General features: G+C 34.2%; 1 protein-coding gene across 1 annotated transcript in view; it reads left to right on the top strand.

The window, feature by feature from the left end:
* Positions 1 to 18,573, top strand: part of LOC140743648 (solute carrier family 7 member 14) — a 214,305-nt gene that overhangs the window by 85,032 nt on the left and 110,700 nt on the right. The window contains exon 5 of the mRNA XM_073075076.1: positions 7,412 to 7,539. Within this exon, the coding sequence (XP_072931177.1) occupies positions 7,412 to 7,539 (128 nt within the window). The remainder of the gene's footprint in view (positions 1 to 7,411; positions 7,540 to 18,573) is intronic.

Genomic DNA, 18,573 nt, shown 5'->3' with positions numbered 1-18,573 from the left:
AGAGCGGACTAGCAGTTTTACACGGACTCTTACCTAGTCATCATCATTATTAACCCATTTTTATCCCACTGCTGGGCACGGGTCTCCTCTCAGAATGGGAAGGATCAGGCCATAGCCCACCGCGCTGGCCAAGTGAAAATTAGACTAATTAGAGTCCAGTTACATTTGAAAACTTTTTTTTAAGAGTTCTCGGATTTCCTCACAATGTTTTCCTTCGCCGTTTAACCTAGTTAATAATTAATTTCTAATACGCACATAATTTTGATCAATCAGAAGATAGGAATCGTGCCTGGGATTTGAACCTGTAACCTCTGAATTTTCTACTACTTTTAGTATTGGGACTTAAAAAGGATTGCTAACATATTACACGTTGGGCGAACGTTGTATAAAAGTAAAACAAAAACTCCTGATGAAAACTAAACAACCAGTTGATTCAGAACGCGACAAAATCGATTTTCGTGCCGTAAAAACTAAACCGGGCAGGTCGCCGTGTATTTATCCAATTATTGTGCGGCTCTGAAAACCGAATTTATAAATTAGAGGTTTTATAACAATGACTAGTGGTGCCCGCAGCTTCGCCCGCATTTTAAAGATATAATATGCTTTAAGATATGATATGATAAGAGATATGATATAAGATCAAATGCATAGCTTCCGATTTTATAAAATGTATATAGACAAATATTCATTTTTATATAAATAGATAGATGATCGACTAACATGGATAAGTAAAGTAACTGTAGGTAAATTATGAAAAAATTGCATTTCAATCTTCTGGGTTGAAAGATCGATTCACTGAATCTCGAACCATTACTGGAGATCGATTAAAATAATCGATTTTTATCTTCGATCTTTGTCGATCGATTAGATCGCCATCCCTAGTTCCCGTGGGATTTCCGGGATAAAAACTATCCTATGTCCGTTCTCAGGTCTCAGACTATCTTTGTACAGAATTTCATTAAAATCGGTTCAGTGGTTTAGGCGTGAAGAAAAGACAACCAGACAGACAGACAGACAGAGTTACTTTCGGATTTATAATATTAGTAAGGATAAATTAGCTTTTCAACAAAAGTATACGGTTGCTAATGCATTTTAACTTTACGTTGAAAGGGAAACAACTTATGCATGTATAATAAAAATGAATAATAATATATAATATACATATAACAATACAGAATGTCATAACAAGATGACAAGGTAATTAATTACAAATTTATTGTCTCATTTAAAAACTAATACTTATTGCGTTAAAACATATTATTTCGTAGCTAACAAAACGAATAATGGAAAATAGATAAATATTTCGCACAAATAATATATTTTACTACTCAAACCGGTTTTATAAAGTTTTTACCATAACTGATTTCACTATTATAGCGTGCCTACAATTTTATTTCTTCAATGTACATAATATATGCCCCAAATGCTATAAAATATGTATATGTAGAGCGTTAAATATTAAAGGGATGAGCATCTTAACTTTTTTATGTATAGAAAAGGAAATTTTATGGGGTTATTAAATTAAAAGCAAGTGACAAAAAAGGTGTGTCATAAATCGATCATTCCATTATACATCAACAATATTTTTCCTAAAACCAAAATAATGTACGGTAACTCTACCAGGTTCCGTACCCTAGGTGTATAAATTGAACCCTTTTACTAAGTCTCCGTTATCTGTTGATCTGTCACCGCCTGGCCACAGCCAACAGCGGCGCGGCGAGTCGGGCGGCGAGCGGCGCGGTGAGCGTTGACCGGCGAAAACAAATGTAGGACAATGAGTATGAAGCGTCCCACAGCTACGAGCGGTGCAGTGGGCGGCGCGGCGAGCGGTGTGGCGAGCGGCGCGGCGAGCGGTGCGGCATCAGTCGAGCAGTTGAAACAAATGCCGCGCGGCGGCGGAATCGGCGGACGTATTTGAAACAAACGATTTTGTTTTAGTCGCGCGTTAAGTTAAAATGTACGAATACGGAACAATTTTTCAGTGACTTGCTCTCGTGTAAGACTAGATATCGTATATTAAAAAAATAATGGGATAGTTCCTGTATTCATAATAAATAATGTGGAATTTGCCAAGCTCTCTTCTTCTTTGATTAACTGGGTGCGCCCATATTATTCAGTCAAGAATAGTTTTGACTGAATAATATCTTGAGCTACGTTCTGTACTCGTTTCAAGGAAAAGGAATAAGCGTCATTTTTTAAAATTTAAATAGTCCTAAATACGTCCACCGCCGTCGCCAGCGCTAAAAATGAAAACGTAAATAAAATATTTGCGGTTCGAATCCTGCATATTCGACTCGTACTTGGCCAATATTTAAAAATGATGACTTTGAAGGGTGAAATTGCATTCACGCGCTTATGTATTTAGTTCGCCCGGCTTCAGCTTAGCGAATCTGCATAATTAAATTTATGTATTCCATTATAATTTCCTTGCGTTAAGTCATAATCTCCAAAATCGATTACATAGTTTGACCTGATTAAGAAATACTTACATAAGTAGAAAAACGTATGAAAATACAAAATAAATCAATTAGTTATCTTATGGTAAAACCGGTGATGTTCGGCTCGGATGAGTAGACACATTTTTAAAGCGAAATCGATGTGTATACTACTTTTAAAAGACAAAACCGTCGCTCTGAATCCTTTAAACCGCACAGCCTTTCGCAAAATCGCGAATACAACTTTCACATAATAAGCCTAAAGAACGAAACGTTTAGCGGGAGCCGTGTTTGTGTGCCAAATTCTCACCCACATTCTCTTGGCTCGAGACTTGGCGTTATGAAGAACACTCGGCGGCTCGCAGCAACAAGTGTGCTTTCAACGCTCGTATGCGAACGGCAGCCATTTTGAATTTTAAACCCGACAATTGTCCGCTATAAAAGTTGCCTTTGCTCTTTACCATCTTTGTGCTGCGTCGACCTTTCGGCTAGTCCCCTATGACGTTGTTTGTTTTAAAAGATGTTGTTTATGACTGAAATACGTAGGTTAGTTTTAGCTGCTTTGTTGTGGAGTATATGTTTAATTAGATGAATTATTTAAATACGAGCGCGTGACATCTCCAATGTAGAATTTGTGTAATTTGGTATATATTTCGATGCGTTCCCACTTAGTACTCAGCAGTTGCAAATAGTGAAAACATTAGTAAATCATCAATGACGACCGTAATCTAATCTTATTATGGTTGAATTGTATTTGTTTGTGTGTACAGCAGTGGCCACTTACCGCCAAGTGCACCGTATGATTGTTTGCTGCTTGTATATTATTAAGAAGATGTAGAAATGTTAACGCATTTGTGATTTATACTACACTTTAAAATAATACCCGTATAAAGTATTTTCCAAACAAGAACACATTCCAACTTTTAACTTTGTTCGAACCTCTTCACATATTAAATGGGAAACCGCTAACTTTGTTGAAGTTGCTTGAAACAATAGACGAAGTTAAAAATGATAAAAACTGTAAAAGCAGATAGAAAACCTTATTGATAGTTCGTATTGTTATTCTCATTATTATCAAAATTAACTTAAAAAATTGAAGAAACAAATAAAACTCCATCTGACGTTACATCGACACTGTTATCCATGCACACCCAACTCCATATGGGGCAGGGATTCTACCTTTTTTGTTTACGAGGGGGAAACCTTCAAAAGATACCCGACGACGTGGGATCGACGCCGGGTTATGAGGGTTATGTGGCCGTCCTCAGCGCTTAGTGGAGAATTCGTGCATCTCCTATGGAACACAACAGAAGTCCTCCAAGCGCAATCCCCCTATCGGGCTATGCCCTAGGAGGAGTTATTTACATTTCTCCCGCACACGTGCCATTTACAACAGTATACGGCCACACATTCCGCCGTCCATAGCTGGAGGGTTCGAGCTCCCACTCTTGCCGCCCGCAACCCCGGAAGCTACCTTTTAGTCGCCTGTTACGACAGGCAGGTGATACCGCAACCCTAATCTAGTCGCGGAACTACAGGGACAAGAGATTCTATCTAGACTCATTGAGTGGTCCTGAATACTCAAATTGTTATCTTACTCGTTTCTATAAGATATGAGCATATACACCATGCCGCTAAAACGCAAGAACGGCCTTACGCTGTAAATAGGTGTGATAGTGGAGCGCCTGGGGCTTTTCACCTCGGATTAGAGTTATAGTGAATGAATTAATATGATCGATGTGGGATATTGTTTTTTAAACTGTAAATTGCAATGTTTACCCAAAATTTTTTTGTGCACTTCATTTTTTCATTGTTTAGAAAAACGTGGAGGGGAGAGCGACAGCTGCTATGTACAATGGAATTTCTTTTGAAGGTGGTAGAACTCTTTGTGGTTCGACTCCGGCGGCACCACCGCCACACCTATTTCTACCTAATAACAGCAGTGTTAGGTGCTGCTGTGTTCAGGTTTGAAGGGTGTGGTGAGGGAGACAGACTTTTCCGAGGCATTCCAGCTTAGTCCTCAGGGGTAGCGGCGCATCTGTGGCCGACCTCAGGTAGGAATGTCTAATCCTATCTGGGGTTGATTACGGATGTCCATGGGCGGCAGAAGCCACTTACCATCAGGTGGACTGCATGCTCGTCTGCTTCCCCTACATTATAAAAAAAAATTATAATAATAATTAGTTATTAATTGTTTTTTTATTAGATTTCGAACAATGGATAAACCAACGGCTAGCAGCATGGCTGATGAAAATAGCTACATAATATGTATACACCTGGGTTCATCTTCCGCAACAAATTCAAATTTAGGTGAAATTATAAAAATTAGTCGAAGAGTAACCTCTTTACAAGCTGCTTTAACCGAACGACAAGATGGATTGTTACCTCACCTACAAACTGAATTTGTTTATGCTCATTCAAGTAAGTAAAATTAAATAAAGCTCGGCGTAGGCAGATTTCATACATGAAAACTCCAACTTTAAATGAATCCATCACGAATTTTATAGCTGTCCAGAAATCTGCTTATTATCGAGATATCCATAAAAGGATTTTTGATATACCTACTTAACCGACTTACAAAAACACTCAGCAAAATATCATTCGGATTGTTATACTTTGCTGAAAAATTCAATTCACCTCAGTAATGTTGAAAAGAAAATTAATCCGAGAATTTCGATGGTAGGTGCATCAATGGAGTATATACAAGTACATAGAAGAGAATGATGATTGCCAATTTACCATGCAAAAGTTGAAAAACGTCATCACTACAGAGCATATCCCGGATGAAAAAACTATTAAAAAACGACTAATAGAACGCTTTCACGATGATATTATCATTTCACCGAAATTTGGGCCCAATACAATTATGTTTTAAAAAAATTAACCATGATGTAACCGTGTGGATGCCGATGAAGTGGTTTATACTGCAGTGTAGCATGTTTACAGTGCAGCGGAAATAGTTGTTCCAATACTTCACCGTTCCAATACAGATAGATGAAGTAGAAGAAAATATTTGATGTAGACAACAATGTAATATATTTAAATAAACAGATTTTGTACTAATATTTTTTTCTTTTCATTAGTCATAATTAATTACCTATTTTTTTTAATGTACACAATAGAGTACGTTTCGTTTATAATTCAACTGGCCGAAAAATTCTATTGTACATAGCAGCTTTCGCTCCGCTCTCCCCTCCACGTTTTTCTACCTGTTCGAAATCCCTAGGTACTGCTATTTTTATACACAGATATCTTAGAAAAATGTTCCTATATGTCTACTCAGGTAATATTTAACAAATTAAAAAAATAAAATACTGTTTAAAGTGACAATATATGGTCAAACATTATTTTTTTATAATATTTTTTTTAAACAATAAAAAAATGGAGTGCACAAAAAAAATTTGGGTAAACATTGCAATTTACAGTTTAAAAAACAATATCCCACATCGATCATATTAATTCATTCACTATAACTCTAATCCGAGGTTTTACGGTTTAGAATGCTCCAGGCACTCCACTATGACGGTGTTAGCTACTTAGTCAGAATTATATTTTTCTACTGAGCGAACTTTAATAAAAGTAAATACACTATTTATATCCTGTTTATAAACATTGAACTTTTAAAACTGTTTCCTCTCGAACTGAAACTTTCATTGGATTCATTTCAAGTCGTATAAAGTTTACAGAGATCGAGTATAACGATCTATTTAATATCGTTAGCTCATAGAAAGCTACGTCGGAGTTGGGTGAAACTTGTAACAACTTCAATACTTATTCAATACCTGAACGCCTTTTAAGTCACGCGTGGAAGTATCGTATTTTGTCAAGCCCTTTCTGAAGAACATTTCTCGATAAAATATACATCAAAATGATTTTTGCTACTAAAAAATACAAGGGATTATTATGTCATATTCAACGGTGAAATGTTGAGGTACAACAGATATTTATAGCACAATTTATCAATTCTATTAACTAATACTATAACTACCTGCCGAATATTCGTTTGAAAAAATAATTTGAGTTAACGGCGCTAACAAAACCAAGTTTTATATACTTAAATAATAACTGTTGATTTTATTACGATAAGTGTGAATGCCTCCTATCCTATTCTAAGTGGGGTTGGTTACAGATGTGTCCCATGAAAGAAAAATAATGACAACTTCCAATGATTAGCTATAATAGTCTACATGATCGTTTTCTCCATGAATCGTATAAACATAACTAAACTAGCTGACCCGGCAAACTTTGTACCGCCTCAAATATATTTCATATAAAATATATTCTACGTTACTCGTGGATAATGTAGCTTTCGAATGGTGAAAGAATTTGAGCCTATTCATTACAATCAAACAAACAAAGTTTTCCTCTTTATAATATGAGTATAGATAACAAGAAATTATTAAAGCTAAAATGTATACAAATTATTTCTAATTTTTAACATATACAATCAAGTGTAAAAAAGATAAAATCATAAATAAAATAAACCATTTACAATTTCCGTGTGAAGCATGGTTCCCAAAACGCTGGCGGCGTTTCCTTGCTGCACGGCAAGGCTTAGCCTTTGAACAAAGTAGCCGCCAGCTTTTTGATCACCGGAAGCAGTTACTAGCTTGGTCGACATATCTGACTTGGTCGACATGAATTTCTAATATATAATCTTAATTATTTATTCTTGTTTGTCTGGCCAGCGTTTAAGCGCAGTAGCTTCTTTATAGTAACATTTGATGTAGCTTCAGCAATCCTTTGATGTAGCATCAGCGATTTCAGACTCAGTGCTATATATATACTCGTATTACGTTCATATATGAATTGAGTAATCAATTTACATAAGAAGTTTTTACAAAGAAGCTCTTTCTTGTACTAAAGTTAAAATAATAATTTTATGCAATTTTTAATACTTATAAAGTTTAAGATATTATCATGTGTTCGTCTCCGTCCAGGCTGTGGGTAGTTTCTTATGCACATCCAACTTGCAGGTGCCTGCTACGCTGAGTTCGGCGTGCGTGTCCCCAACACCACCGGCTCAGCTTACAGCTACGCGTACGTGACTGTCGGAGAATTCATCGCTTTCGTCATTGGCTGGAACATGATCCTCGAATATATGGTAAGTTTAGAACGTTAATACATCTTGCCGATATACTTTTTACATTCCAAGCTAAGACGTTATTGTTTAATATGTGTATATGTTTTCCAAAAAATACTTGCTTATAATTTGTGTGCGATTATACATACGATACATAAGTCGTCGTCGTCGTTAACCATTTATTGTGGGCATGGGTCACTTGTCAGGATGAGAAGAACTACGCCATAGTTCACCACGAAATAAATAAGTACGAATTCACATACCTTTAAAAACTTTTTTAAAGATCTCTTAGCACTTAGTGCGCAGGTTTTCTCACTATGTTTTCCTTCACCGTTCAAGCAAGAGATAATTAATTTATGTGCCTGGGGTTCGAACCTTGGACCCCTTGATTTTATTTGACTCATTTTTAGATATAGATAGAACATTTTATATTAATTGATTTAAAGAAACATTTGTCAAGCAACACGGCAATATATGTCCTGTAAAAATATTTAAAGGAAGCTATTACTTATGTATAGGATTATAATTTTTGTTGAAAATATAGTAGTCAGCAACTCATGCAAAATACTTGTTTGAATTTTTCGCATAATCAATTACTAACTCGAAAGTTCAAGAATTTTCGAGAACTTTGGAATTTTATTCGAGGCCATTTTATTACGTACCTAATATTCGAGAATGTTAAATGTAATATTATTCAATATAAAATTTATCCATTTTTATGTACATGTATACTAATATAAAAATAAAAAATTGTCCAATGAGTATTGTATAAATTAGAAGTCAGTGATTTTGATGTCTTACAGTGAAGGAAAATATATCGAGAAAACCTACATTTATGTAAGGGTACGCGAATATGTATTTTATTTAATAAACTTACTAAAAACTTTTTGTAGATAAAGTTCAAAGTCCACTGATTACAAAATATATCTTTACCAGTTCTCACTTGACACTTCAAAACATAACATCTAAAACGCCGACTTCAGCAGACACTTCATTTGAATAAAGTGTCAAAGTAGCTCGGAAAGAAACACCGTGTCTACAAAGTTCTGACTTATTTCATAATTGACTTGTTATAGTTATGTTGCTATATGTATTTTACCTTCTCTTGTAAGAGTATGACACTTCTACTGAACTTTGTTAACTCATATCGTATTCTTCAAAACGTACCAACTCGAGGCGGCAAGAACTTCAGCAGACACTTTATATACAAGGTGGATACCTTCATACGACAATAAATGGAAACACTAGTCCTACTCCTTCATTGGAACATGTTACAATAATTAAAAAAAAAGTGTGTGTGTCAGCTACGACGCACGATTGGAGTTTACTCCTTACGAATGATAATATTATGATATATATCGAATAGAAAAAAGGGTAGGTAAATGAACGCATCTGCTAAAATGATAAGAGAAACAAACATATATCTGTAATTATTCGGATTATTTACGAGTATATTACTTCAATAATGCGTATTACATAAAGTATGCATAAAGTATGTTACGAAATAATATAAAATAGCGCCATCTAGTGGCAAGTTTTATAAATTGTAAGTTTGCAAGTTTATCAATCTATGTATTTTGGTTCCAAATATTATAATGGTAACTTAATATAATTGTTTATATTAAAGTAAATTTTAATACAATATAATTATTTATATTTAAAACAATGTTAAACGTTTTATAACTTAAAACTTAATAATTATAATTTCTTTGCCATCTATAAAATATCCTTGTTGCAATTTACGGATGAAATTTATATGAGACTCAATAAACATGTTACTATATGTAATTTGGATTCTTTCTGAATGTTTTATAATTCTATAATTCATTTAAAACGTATTGCTAATTTTATATAACTTATTTTGAACATAATTCATTAGCAATAATTCTGTAATAAATATTAAATAATACTGTTTATCGTTGATAGATGGTGCTGATCAATAATGCATCCATTTTTATAACTTAAATTAATATATCAGTAACTTACAAAAGCCTCTTTATGTTAAAAACTTATTTTGCTAATATTATATCTTATTCAATTGCTTACTGATTTTATATGTTACTCTTCTTTAAAAACGTTCATAAAAGATTGTTAATCATATTATGGCGCCAATGTTCATATTTTTCACAGTGTTTATAAATGATCAAACCTATAACTTAATTTATGCAAAAATGTAAACAAATTAGTTAATGACGTTTTAATGTTTTATATATTGCTAATTATTTTTATTGTAATAATTACTTTCATATGGGATTTGAACTTACTGTATTTTAAATTAATAAAAGCACTCTTGATTCATATTTTGGTTACCGTTACGCCTCAACTTTTCGTGTTACACTTGATTTTACTCCTCATAAAATTTCCGTACCGAGCCTTATAACTCAAATCGTTTCTTAAGGAGTAAACTCCAAAAAATCAAACAAACAATAATAAATGATGGGGTAAAAATAGAACGCCATTTATAAACATCTGTTCACTCACCTTTGATAAGAGCGGCAACAGCGCAGTGTTACGACGTAAAACGTTTTGCTGCGAGTGTGATCCTTGTCTTACAAATAAGGGTACAATATGCATTTCCTTAATTTGACGAATTTGCAACATTGTCGTTTTATTACGTATCGATTTATAATGTTTTTGCGATAAGACAAAGCGTGTAGAAATTTTGAAAAATGCAAAAAAAATCCATGTGCCTGAAGTACTAATAGTACATTACAATACGAGGACGAAAAATTTTTTTCTGACAAGTGTGAGTTTGCAGGCCGAGCCGCAGGCGAGAACTGCAATCACACGAGTCAGAAAAACATTTTTCGTCCGCGTGTTGTATAAAATTTTATATTACGGGGTCGGAAATGGGGGTTTTGCGCACGCGAAGCGTGCGTAAAACGTCCATTTACGCACGCCGTGATATAAAGATATTTTATTGAAAATTTGTTTGGAAATACTCGGAATATCGGCGGCCGGGATGACGGTGCTCGGGTGACGGACGGTCGGTGGACAAGCTGCTATAGTAAATGTATGTACGGTACTTCGGCGCCGTCATTAATTATCGGTATAGGCTCGGTATGGGTGGTTGGTGGACAAACAGCGTTGTCAATATTAAATTTACCATTGTAATAATAGAATCACATCCATTTTGCATACAAATTGTGATTACGTTATTGGAAAAATCAAAGATTGAAATGGTTTCAATTAGTGACACGTTGTGCCGCTATGAAACGGTTTGTTTTTGCTATTTCACTAATTGCTTAAAAATAGATTTCAGACAATTATAATATGAACAATTTGGTTGCTTAAGTACTTTCAATTCACCTGATTGGAATAAATTAAGCTGTCTGATTTTAGTGTTGGTCATAGTTAACTAAACAAGAATAAAAATTTATATTAAACTAGCTGACCCGGCAATCGTTGTGTTGCCATATAAATAAAAAAATGTTAAGGATGAACAACCCTTATCACTTAGGGGTATGACAAATAGATAATAGTCGATTCTCAGACCTACTGAATATGCATATAAAATTTGGTGAAAATCGGTAAAGCCGTTTCGGAGGAGTACGGTAATTAACATTGTGAAACGAGAATTTTACATATAAGATTATTTATTTATATTTTTTTTATTGTATTAGTTTTATTTTGAAGTGTTTAATTGTTTTTCTTTTTTTTAATTCTATTGTAATTATTAAGCTTAATTAAACTATACTGAACAAGATATTTTCGTTTTGGGTAAGCTTGAGATGGACTCAACTTGAAAAGCACTATACGTTTTTATTTTTTCAAGATTACACTTTACAAATTTACATTTATAAAAATATATTTACCTATATCGATGAGAAGTATAGCTACTAAATCATTAGATTGCGAGATATAAAGATTTATATAAACATTGTTAGGTTTGGTGACTTCAGTTCTCGCTTCTTCATTGTTCGAGCCGATCCCATATTGAAAATCGATTTCGTATCGGACAGGGAAAATTATTCATGAAATGGGTATCCATTGTTCAAATTATTCTGACCCCGTGCTCCTTTGGAACCCCATGGCATACTCAAATATACAGATATATGATATGTGAACATATTTCTGTAACGGTTATGGCTAACGAGCTGTACCCTGTGGTTTTACCCGCGTTTATACTCTGAAAATTTCATTTTTCTGCGGATTCCTCAGTATCTTTTTTAAGTGGCCTAACGTACTCTTTTTATCATCAACTAGTTCCCAGTTATATTCCCAAAATCAGTTTTGAAGATTAGCCGAAAAAACAGACAGACAGATATTTTTTATAATTGTACTTTTGTTATAAGTACATATGATTTGATATGTAATTGGAGAAAAGCTGTTTTCACTTTAGAAACAAGCACTTTATTTTCATTTATTTGTATAGTTGAAACTAAAACGTTCATAACTACGTCATAATTCGTAGCGGGATATTAGGTTTCAAGAGTATAGTTTACGATGCCATCGATAACAGATTTCATGGAACCACTACAGGTATAGGCGATGGTACGAGTACATACATGCAATATTCCAATTTCTGCATGACTCATATATCAATAAGGGAAGTGTAAATCAATTCATGAGTATTGGCACAAAAGTCGTGCAGTGATTTATATTTCAGATTGTCTTACCGTATACTAAATTGTGGTTTAAATAACTTTATTACAATATAGGAGTAGCAGACGAGCATACAGTCCACCTCATGGTAAATGGCTACTGCTGCCTATGGCCTTCTGTACTCAATCCCAGATAAGATTATATAGCTACCTAAAGTCGCCCATAGATGCGCCGCTACCCTATGCCATACCCATCAAAACACAATGCTCCAGCACCTAACTTAATATGTAGAAAGAGGTGTGGCGGTGTTGCCGTCTGAGTGGAAACACAGAGGGTTCTACCACCTTGCTATACCAATATCGTACACATTTGAATCGAATTTATTTTTTAGAACCTTGCTAATACGATTCTATTACTATTATTACTCTATTGGCACCTTTTAAGTGCTTTTTAATTCGATGTTCGTTTTTATCTCAAATTCGAATTTTTAGAGAGGAGTTGAGCGGATTTTAGCACGTTGCTACGTGCTAAAATCCGCTCAAGCTCACCGGTTCACAGCTCTTTAAACAAAAAAAAAAAGAGAATGACGCATCCGTAAGTCTACCTTCCCACTAGAATTCATAAAGCTTATGATATGATATTACACTTGGCGAGTGTATGCGACTTATTTATTAACAGACTTCAAAAAGAATCTTCTGTATTCTGTTATTCGGTTGAGATTTTAGTTTTTTGAAAGCTTATTAAATGAGTACATAGGTTTCCAATGAAAAGTACGAATTTGAAAATTGAATCTTTAATATTGAGTACAGCCGGCCGGCCCTTAAGTACAAATGACCACAACCGTCAAGCTAGAAGTAATGAGGGTCAACCTATATAAATTAACCATGTCAATTATCATTACGTTTCATAGGAATTTATCATTACTATTTTAGTATTACAATAGTTGAATCTATTGATTTTACTAATTGGATTTGAAGTTTAAGTAAATCTATCTTTTGACCAATCATGTCAATTAAGTCACCAATTATACCAATCACTTTAAATAGAAATTTCATATTTAATAGAAATATTTCTGTTTACCATTGCTACACTTCACTAGTTAACATTAACAAAATGTAAAAATATAGTAAAAGAATATGTAAGATATTATGTGAGAACCCGTATGTACGGATTCGGTTTATCGAGGCAACCTTCCCCCACATGCGGTACACCCGTTAATGTATTTTCAACACTCTCTTTCCGAAAAGTTATTTGTTACTAAGAAAATATTTGCTTTTCCGTGTTTGCACAATTTATTCCTCTTTTTGCTTGAAGTCGTTTTGGCCGATTTAAGGAAATCTAAGGCCCCTGGGCACTCAAGAACCAGGGGCCCTTAGAAGAGAAATAATTAAAAATAAATTACGATAAAATTATTTATAAACTAAAATTTAAATAATAGAGTTAAACTAAAAATAATAAAATAATTTCATACCAAACTTTTTTTGACACAACCTTTTATTTCTACTAAGATAAAAATAATAATTCTATGCAATTAATAATAAATAAATATTTATAATTATAATAATCTATAACAATAAATGATATTAAAAGCTCAAAACAAGCAACTTACTGAAACTGAAACTATTGGCTTTTTTAAAATATTTACATTTAAATTTCAGGGGCCCTTGGTACGCGCCCGAGCGCCCTAACGGCCTAACGTAGTTATTATTTATTAATCTGCACCCTTACCACGAGTTTTTACGTTTCGACAAATATTACTGTTTTGGTATTTGTTTACGTATTGGCCCATACTATTTCCAAGTTCTGACACAATCCGCTAGGGGCGCTGATTGGAAATTGTATGGGCAAATACGTAAACAAATACCAAAACAGTCATATTTGTTAAAACGTAAAAACTCCTGGTAAGGGTACTGTGCTAGTGTGAAGTCGGTACGGGTAAAACTATTCACCTTTTGTTCAAAATCTTTATCATTCCGCTCCAATGTCGTCCAGTTCTCAAATCGGCTTTGAAACCAGTAAACTTAGAAGGAAGTTGTACCCGCTTTTACCTAATTGAGTTCAACTAAAGTTCGAATTCAAGTTCTTCTATGCAAAATTAACTTACAATCAATTAACCTCTTAACGATGACTTCAGTAACAAATTAATAGTTGACTACTTACGTCTTTCTGAAAGAAAATAATTGCAAATATAACTACAACTATTACAACTACTACTATGAACTACTACAAATATAACCTACAGGTTGTGTTTTTTATCTCATAAAGAAAAGCAAACGAGCAGGCAGTCCTCTCGGTAAGTGGTTACTGACACCCATGGACATCTGTAATCAACCCCAGATAGAATTAAGTATTCCTACCTGAGGTCGGCCCGAACCACAAAGAGTTCTACCACCTTCAAAATGTTTATTTTTAAAAAGCGTAATTCCGATTTTCCGTAAACAGGCAAACACAACATGCAGTTCCCAAAACCATCGCTGTGGCCTAAATGCATCTTTGATCAACCCCAAAATAGAAAAACGTTCCATGTCAGGTCGGACACAGACGCGTCAGTAATTAAGGAACCGGGACTAAATTAGAACGCTTCACTTCGACGTTTTAATCAATATATTTTGGTGATATATGCATGGTCCTAATGGTTCGCTGTGCAGACCTAATGAGTGGATTACCTTTTTTTTTTACTTGAGTCTGTCTTCAACGTCGCCCATGGACATTTGCAACACCAGAGGAGCCGCCAGCTTTGAGGAGAGCCGTTTTTACACCTTTTTTTAAGGGCCCACATCATCATTTTGAATTCATGTCATATAAATCTTGAACCACTTTTACACTTCAGAAGTAATCTCAAAAAATAAAATAAGTAAAAACGACATAAATAACTCAAACACTCAGTTTTAAAAGCTTATATAACTGAATGGTGAGTCTGAACGGCTTAGGAATATTTTCCTCGTTAAGAAATGCTCGACTTCAAGGCTTAAGTGAAATAATAATTAAAACTGTTGTAAGTAAACTGTGGGTAAACAGGGCCGTGGAATATTCTAGATGTTAAGAATACATAGAGTTTTAAATTTGAAATGGGTGCAGCAAATTCAGTGGAAAAATAAACGATATTCGAAAGCCAAGCGCGAGTTGAATACATCCATGAAGGATAACACACAAGTTAAATATTGCGTCGAGATGCAGCAGCTACAGAGAGTCCGAATTACTTATATAAACGTATTTAATCAAAACAGAATATTACATGTTTTGGATTAAATCTAACCTAAATTAAAACTAACTATCCTAAGTGGTGACTTGCTGGGGCAATGTTAGCGCCCAGAGTGAATTCCCACGTTCGGGACTATACAGTGGAAACGGAGCGGTGGTGCGGAGTCAGCTTTCCCACGGCACGGCGGCGGTGCAGGATCAGATGTCTGCTTGATAATTTTGTTTAAGGCGAATTTCTAACTAAGGTGATTAAGGCCAATATATAACACACATCAAAATATATTTGTGTGAAGTAAATATTTTTCAACAAAAATCAACATATATTTTTTTTATTAAATTGCGATTCTTAACATAAACCCGGCTCAAATATATGGTACAATGTAACAAATTAAGGCAAGATTTTAAAATAACATTCATATATCTAATAATAATATAAAAGTTTGAGTTAGTACTATATTGTTAGCAATATAAAGCACAATTTGCAAAGAATCATAAACATAAATCTTTTAGCTACTTTCACCACTATTTTTCAGAAATAATAACTCGTGATTAGCCAAAAATATATGGTTGGTGTAATAAATGGCCACAAAAATGCATAAGTCACATTAAACTTGACTTGTAGGATTTTGTTTTCTTATCATTTTCCATACGAAGAAGCGGAAAATTCCATTTTTATGATTTAATTTCAATTAAATTAAATCGCAGTGAAGCCTTCTTTTTCATTGTCTTTTTGATAGAATAACGGCATTTAATTGTTATACCTAAAATTAAAATAAAAAACTCTAGGTTCTAAAATCTAATGGCGATAAATAATAAAGTCGTCAAATTAAATTAAAAATAGTTTCTAAATTTTTTGACTGCGAAATAATCAAAAGGAAAGATCCGCCCGCCGCATAAAGAGTTTCTAGGGAGACTCGCGCAAGAGGGAAACGGGCCCAAACGGCCCCTGACCGGGGTTACCTACAGCTCTGAGATGATTAAAGGTTATGTTTTTAACACGATTTTATAAGCTTGAACAGTATGTATGTAACGCAATCTTTGAACTCGATTTTTACCCACTTTGAACTGTCAGATTAATTTAAAATTTTGAACAATTATCAAGAACCGATAATGATACACGATATAAATAATTTTAACCCATTCTCCTTATAAGGACCGTCAGGAATCAGGAAAAACGATTTTCCTTGTGCGTTTTTAGCGTGGTTTTTAGCTAAATTATAATTATCAATCAACTGATGTGATTGATTGCTTTATTAATAATTTATAATCAAATGTGAGGATTAAACATCACAACCTTTTTTAATATCTGAAAGCTCTAACAGATATTACAACTATTGATGTTTTATCATTTTTACTACAAAAAAGGGGTTTGAATTATGAGAGACGTCCGATTATGATTTGAATAGGTCCGGGATAGGTAAATGTTGAGTTATTATATGAGCTATGGGTCGAAGGTAATTTGTTTAGGGTAAGCTATTGTGTAAGTTAACATACAGATTATGAAGGTAAACTTGAAGGGTTATATTTTTGTATGTACGTGTGTGTACATATCTTTCAGGTTTCGTATAATTTATTTATCTTATTTTCAATAGTTGTATACATATATAATATTTAATTCCGTATAGGTAAAAACCGTATACTTAAACGGAGTTCCAACTCAGTCCTCAAGGGTAGCAACCCATCCGTCACGGACATCAGGTAGAAATCCTATCTGGGGTTGGTAGATATAGACGGCAGTTGCTATTTACCAACAGATGGACTGCAAAGTCATTATCATAAAATTACGTTATTATACTTTTATGTAATTACTAGCTGACCCGGCAAACGTTGTGTTGCCATATAAATAAAAAAAATGTTAAGGGTGAACAACCCTTATCACTTAGGGGTATGAAAAATAGATAGTAGCCGATTCTCAGACCTACTGAATATGCATATAAAATTTGGTGAAAATCGGTAAAGCCGTTTCAGAGGAGTACGGTCACTAATATTGTGACACGAGAATTTTATATATAAGATAATAACAACATAGTATAATATTATCAACGCGCGCTAGTAATAGAGTTTATTTTAACAGTTAATCAGACAGAAATTATTGCAACTAGAAAATCGGAAGGTGGTAGAACCCTTTGTGATTCGATTCCAGTAGCACCACCGCCACACCTATTTCTACCTTATCACAGTAGTACTAAGCGCTGCTGTATTATGGTTTGTAGGGTGTGCTAAGGGACACATACTTTTCCGAGGCGTCCCAGCTTAGTACTCAGGGGTAGCGCATCTGTGGCCGACCTCAGGTAAGAACCGAATCCTATGTGGGGTTGAATACAGATGTTTATGGGCGACAGTAGTCAGTCAGTAGTCAGTAGTTTTTCGTCAAGTGGACTGCATGGTACTCTGAATTTACAAAAAAATGGACGAAATTCATTACGATATAGACACTTAACATCGGATGTGGAAGAGTTTTAGCACAAAGGGTCTGAACTACGCTCTCGTTTTGAACTCTTGCAGTCATTTATTTCATTTCATTGTTGGCGTGGCAACTTTATGTTTCCTGTCTTTCGATTCAGTTAATAAAAGTTGCATGCCCGCTAAAACTTCTATGGAAAAGTTGTGGAAGCCGTGAAAGTCGTGTGAGTCGCGGATATTGGCTTTTCTTTCTGTACCAAGTCAGCGAAAAGTTGGTGTTGTGCTTGTCAGAAGGAATTGCAACAAGCTTGACATTTCATTTTAATTAAAGATAAAATATTAATAATTATTTACGTGCAGAGTAACCTTAGTATGAGATTTTATGTTTTTACAAAAAATACTGTTTTGGTATTTGTTTACGTATTTGCCCGTTCATTTACAATCAGCGCCCCTACCGGATTGTATCGGAACTGATTGAAAATATATGGGAAGTACGTAAACAAAATAAAAAAACAGTCATTATTGTCAAAACGTAAAGCTCATACTTAGGGTACAGAAGAACCTCTATGTACTCGTACATACGCTTGTTATTAATAAACAATATATTTATGTACTCAAGTTTTACCTACCGAAGATCACAATTTGATACTTAACAAATGTCGGTCTTTGGTAAGCAGAACATTGGATAGATCGATTATTAATAATGGGTATTAAAATTTGTGCGAGCAGCTATGCACTAATGAACTGTAATTAATTTAAAATTGCTACTGTATAAATTACTTTAATTAATATTGTTCCGTGCCTCAATAAGTATTTCATTATCCGCTGCAAAATAAATCATTTCGTCAGGAAATATAATTAAACCTAATTTATTCATGCATATATGTAGTATGTATATTTGTTTGC

Source organism: Epargyreus clarus, unplaced genomic scaffold (assembly GCF_041222505.1).
Source record: "Epargyreus clarus isolate Ecla_fem2 unplaced genomic scaffold, WU_Ecla_fem_2.2 ptg000007l, whole genome shotgun sequence".
In the NCBI taxonomy this organism is placed as follows: Eukaryota; Metazoa; Arthropoda; class Insecta; order Lepidoptera; family Hesperiidae; genus Epargyreus; species Epargyreus clarus.
The sequence above is the reverse complement of the archived record's forward strand: the minus strand, read 5'-3'. Positions and strand labels throughout refer to the sequence as shown.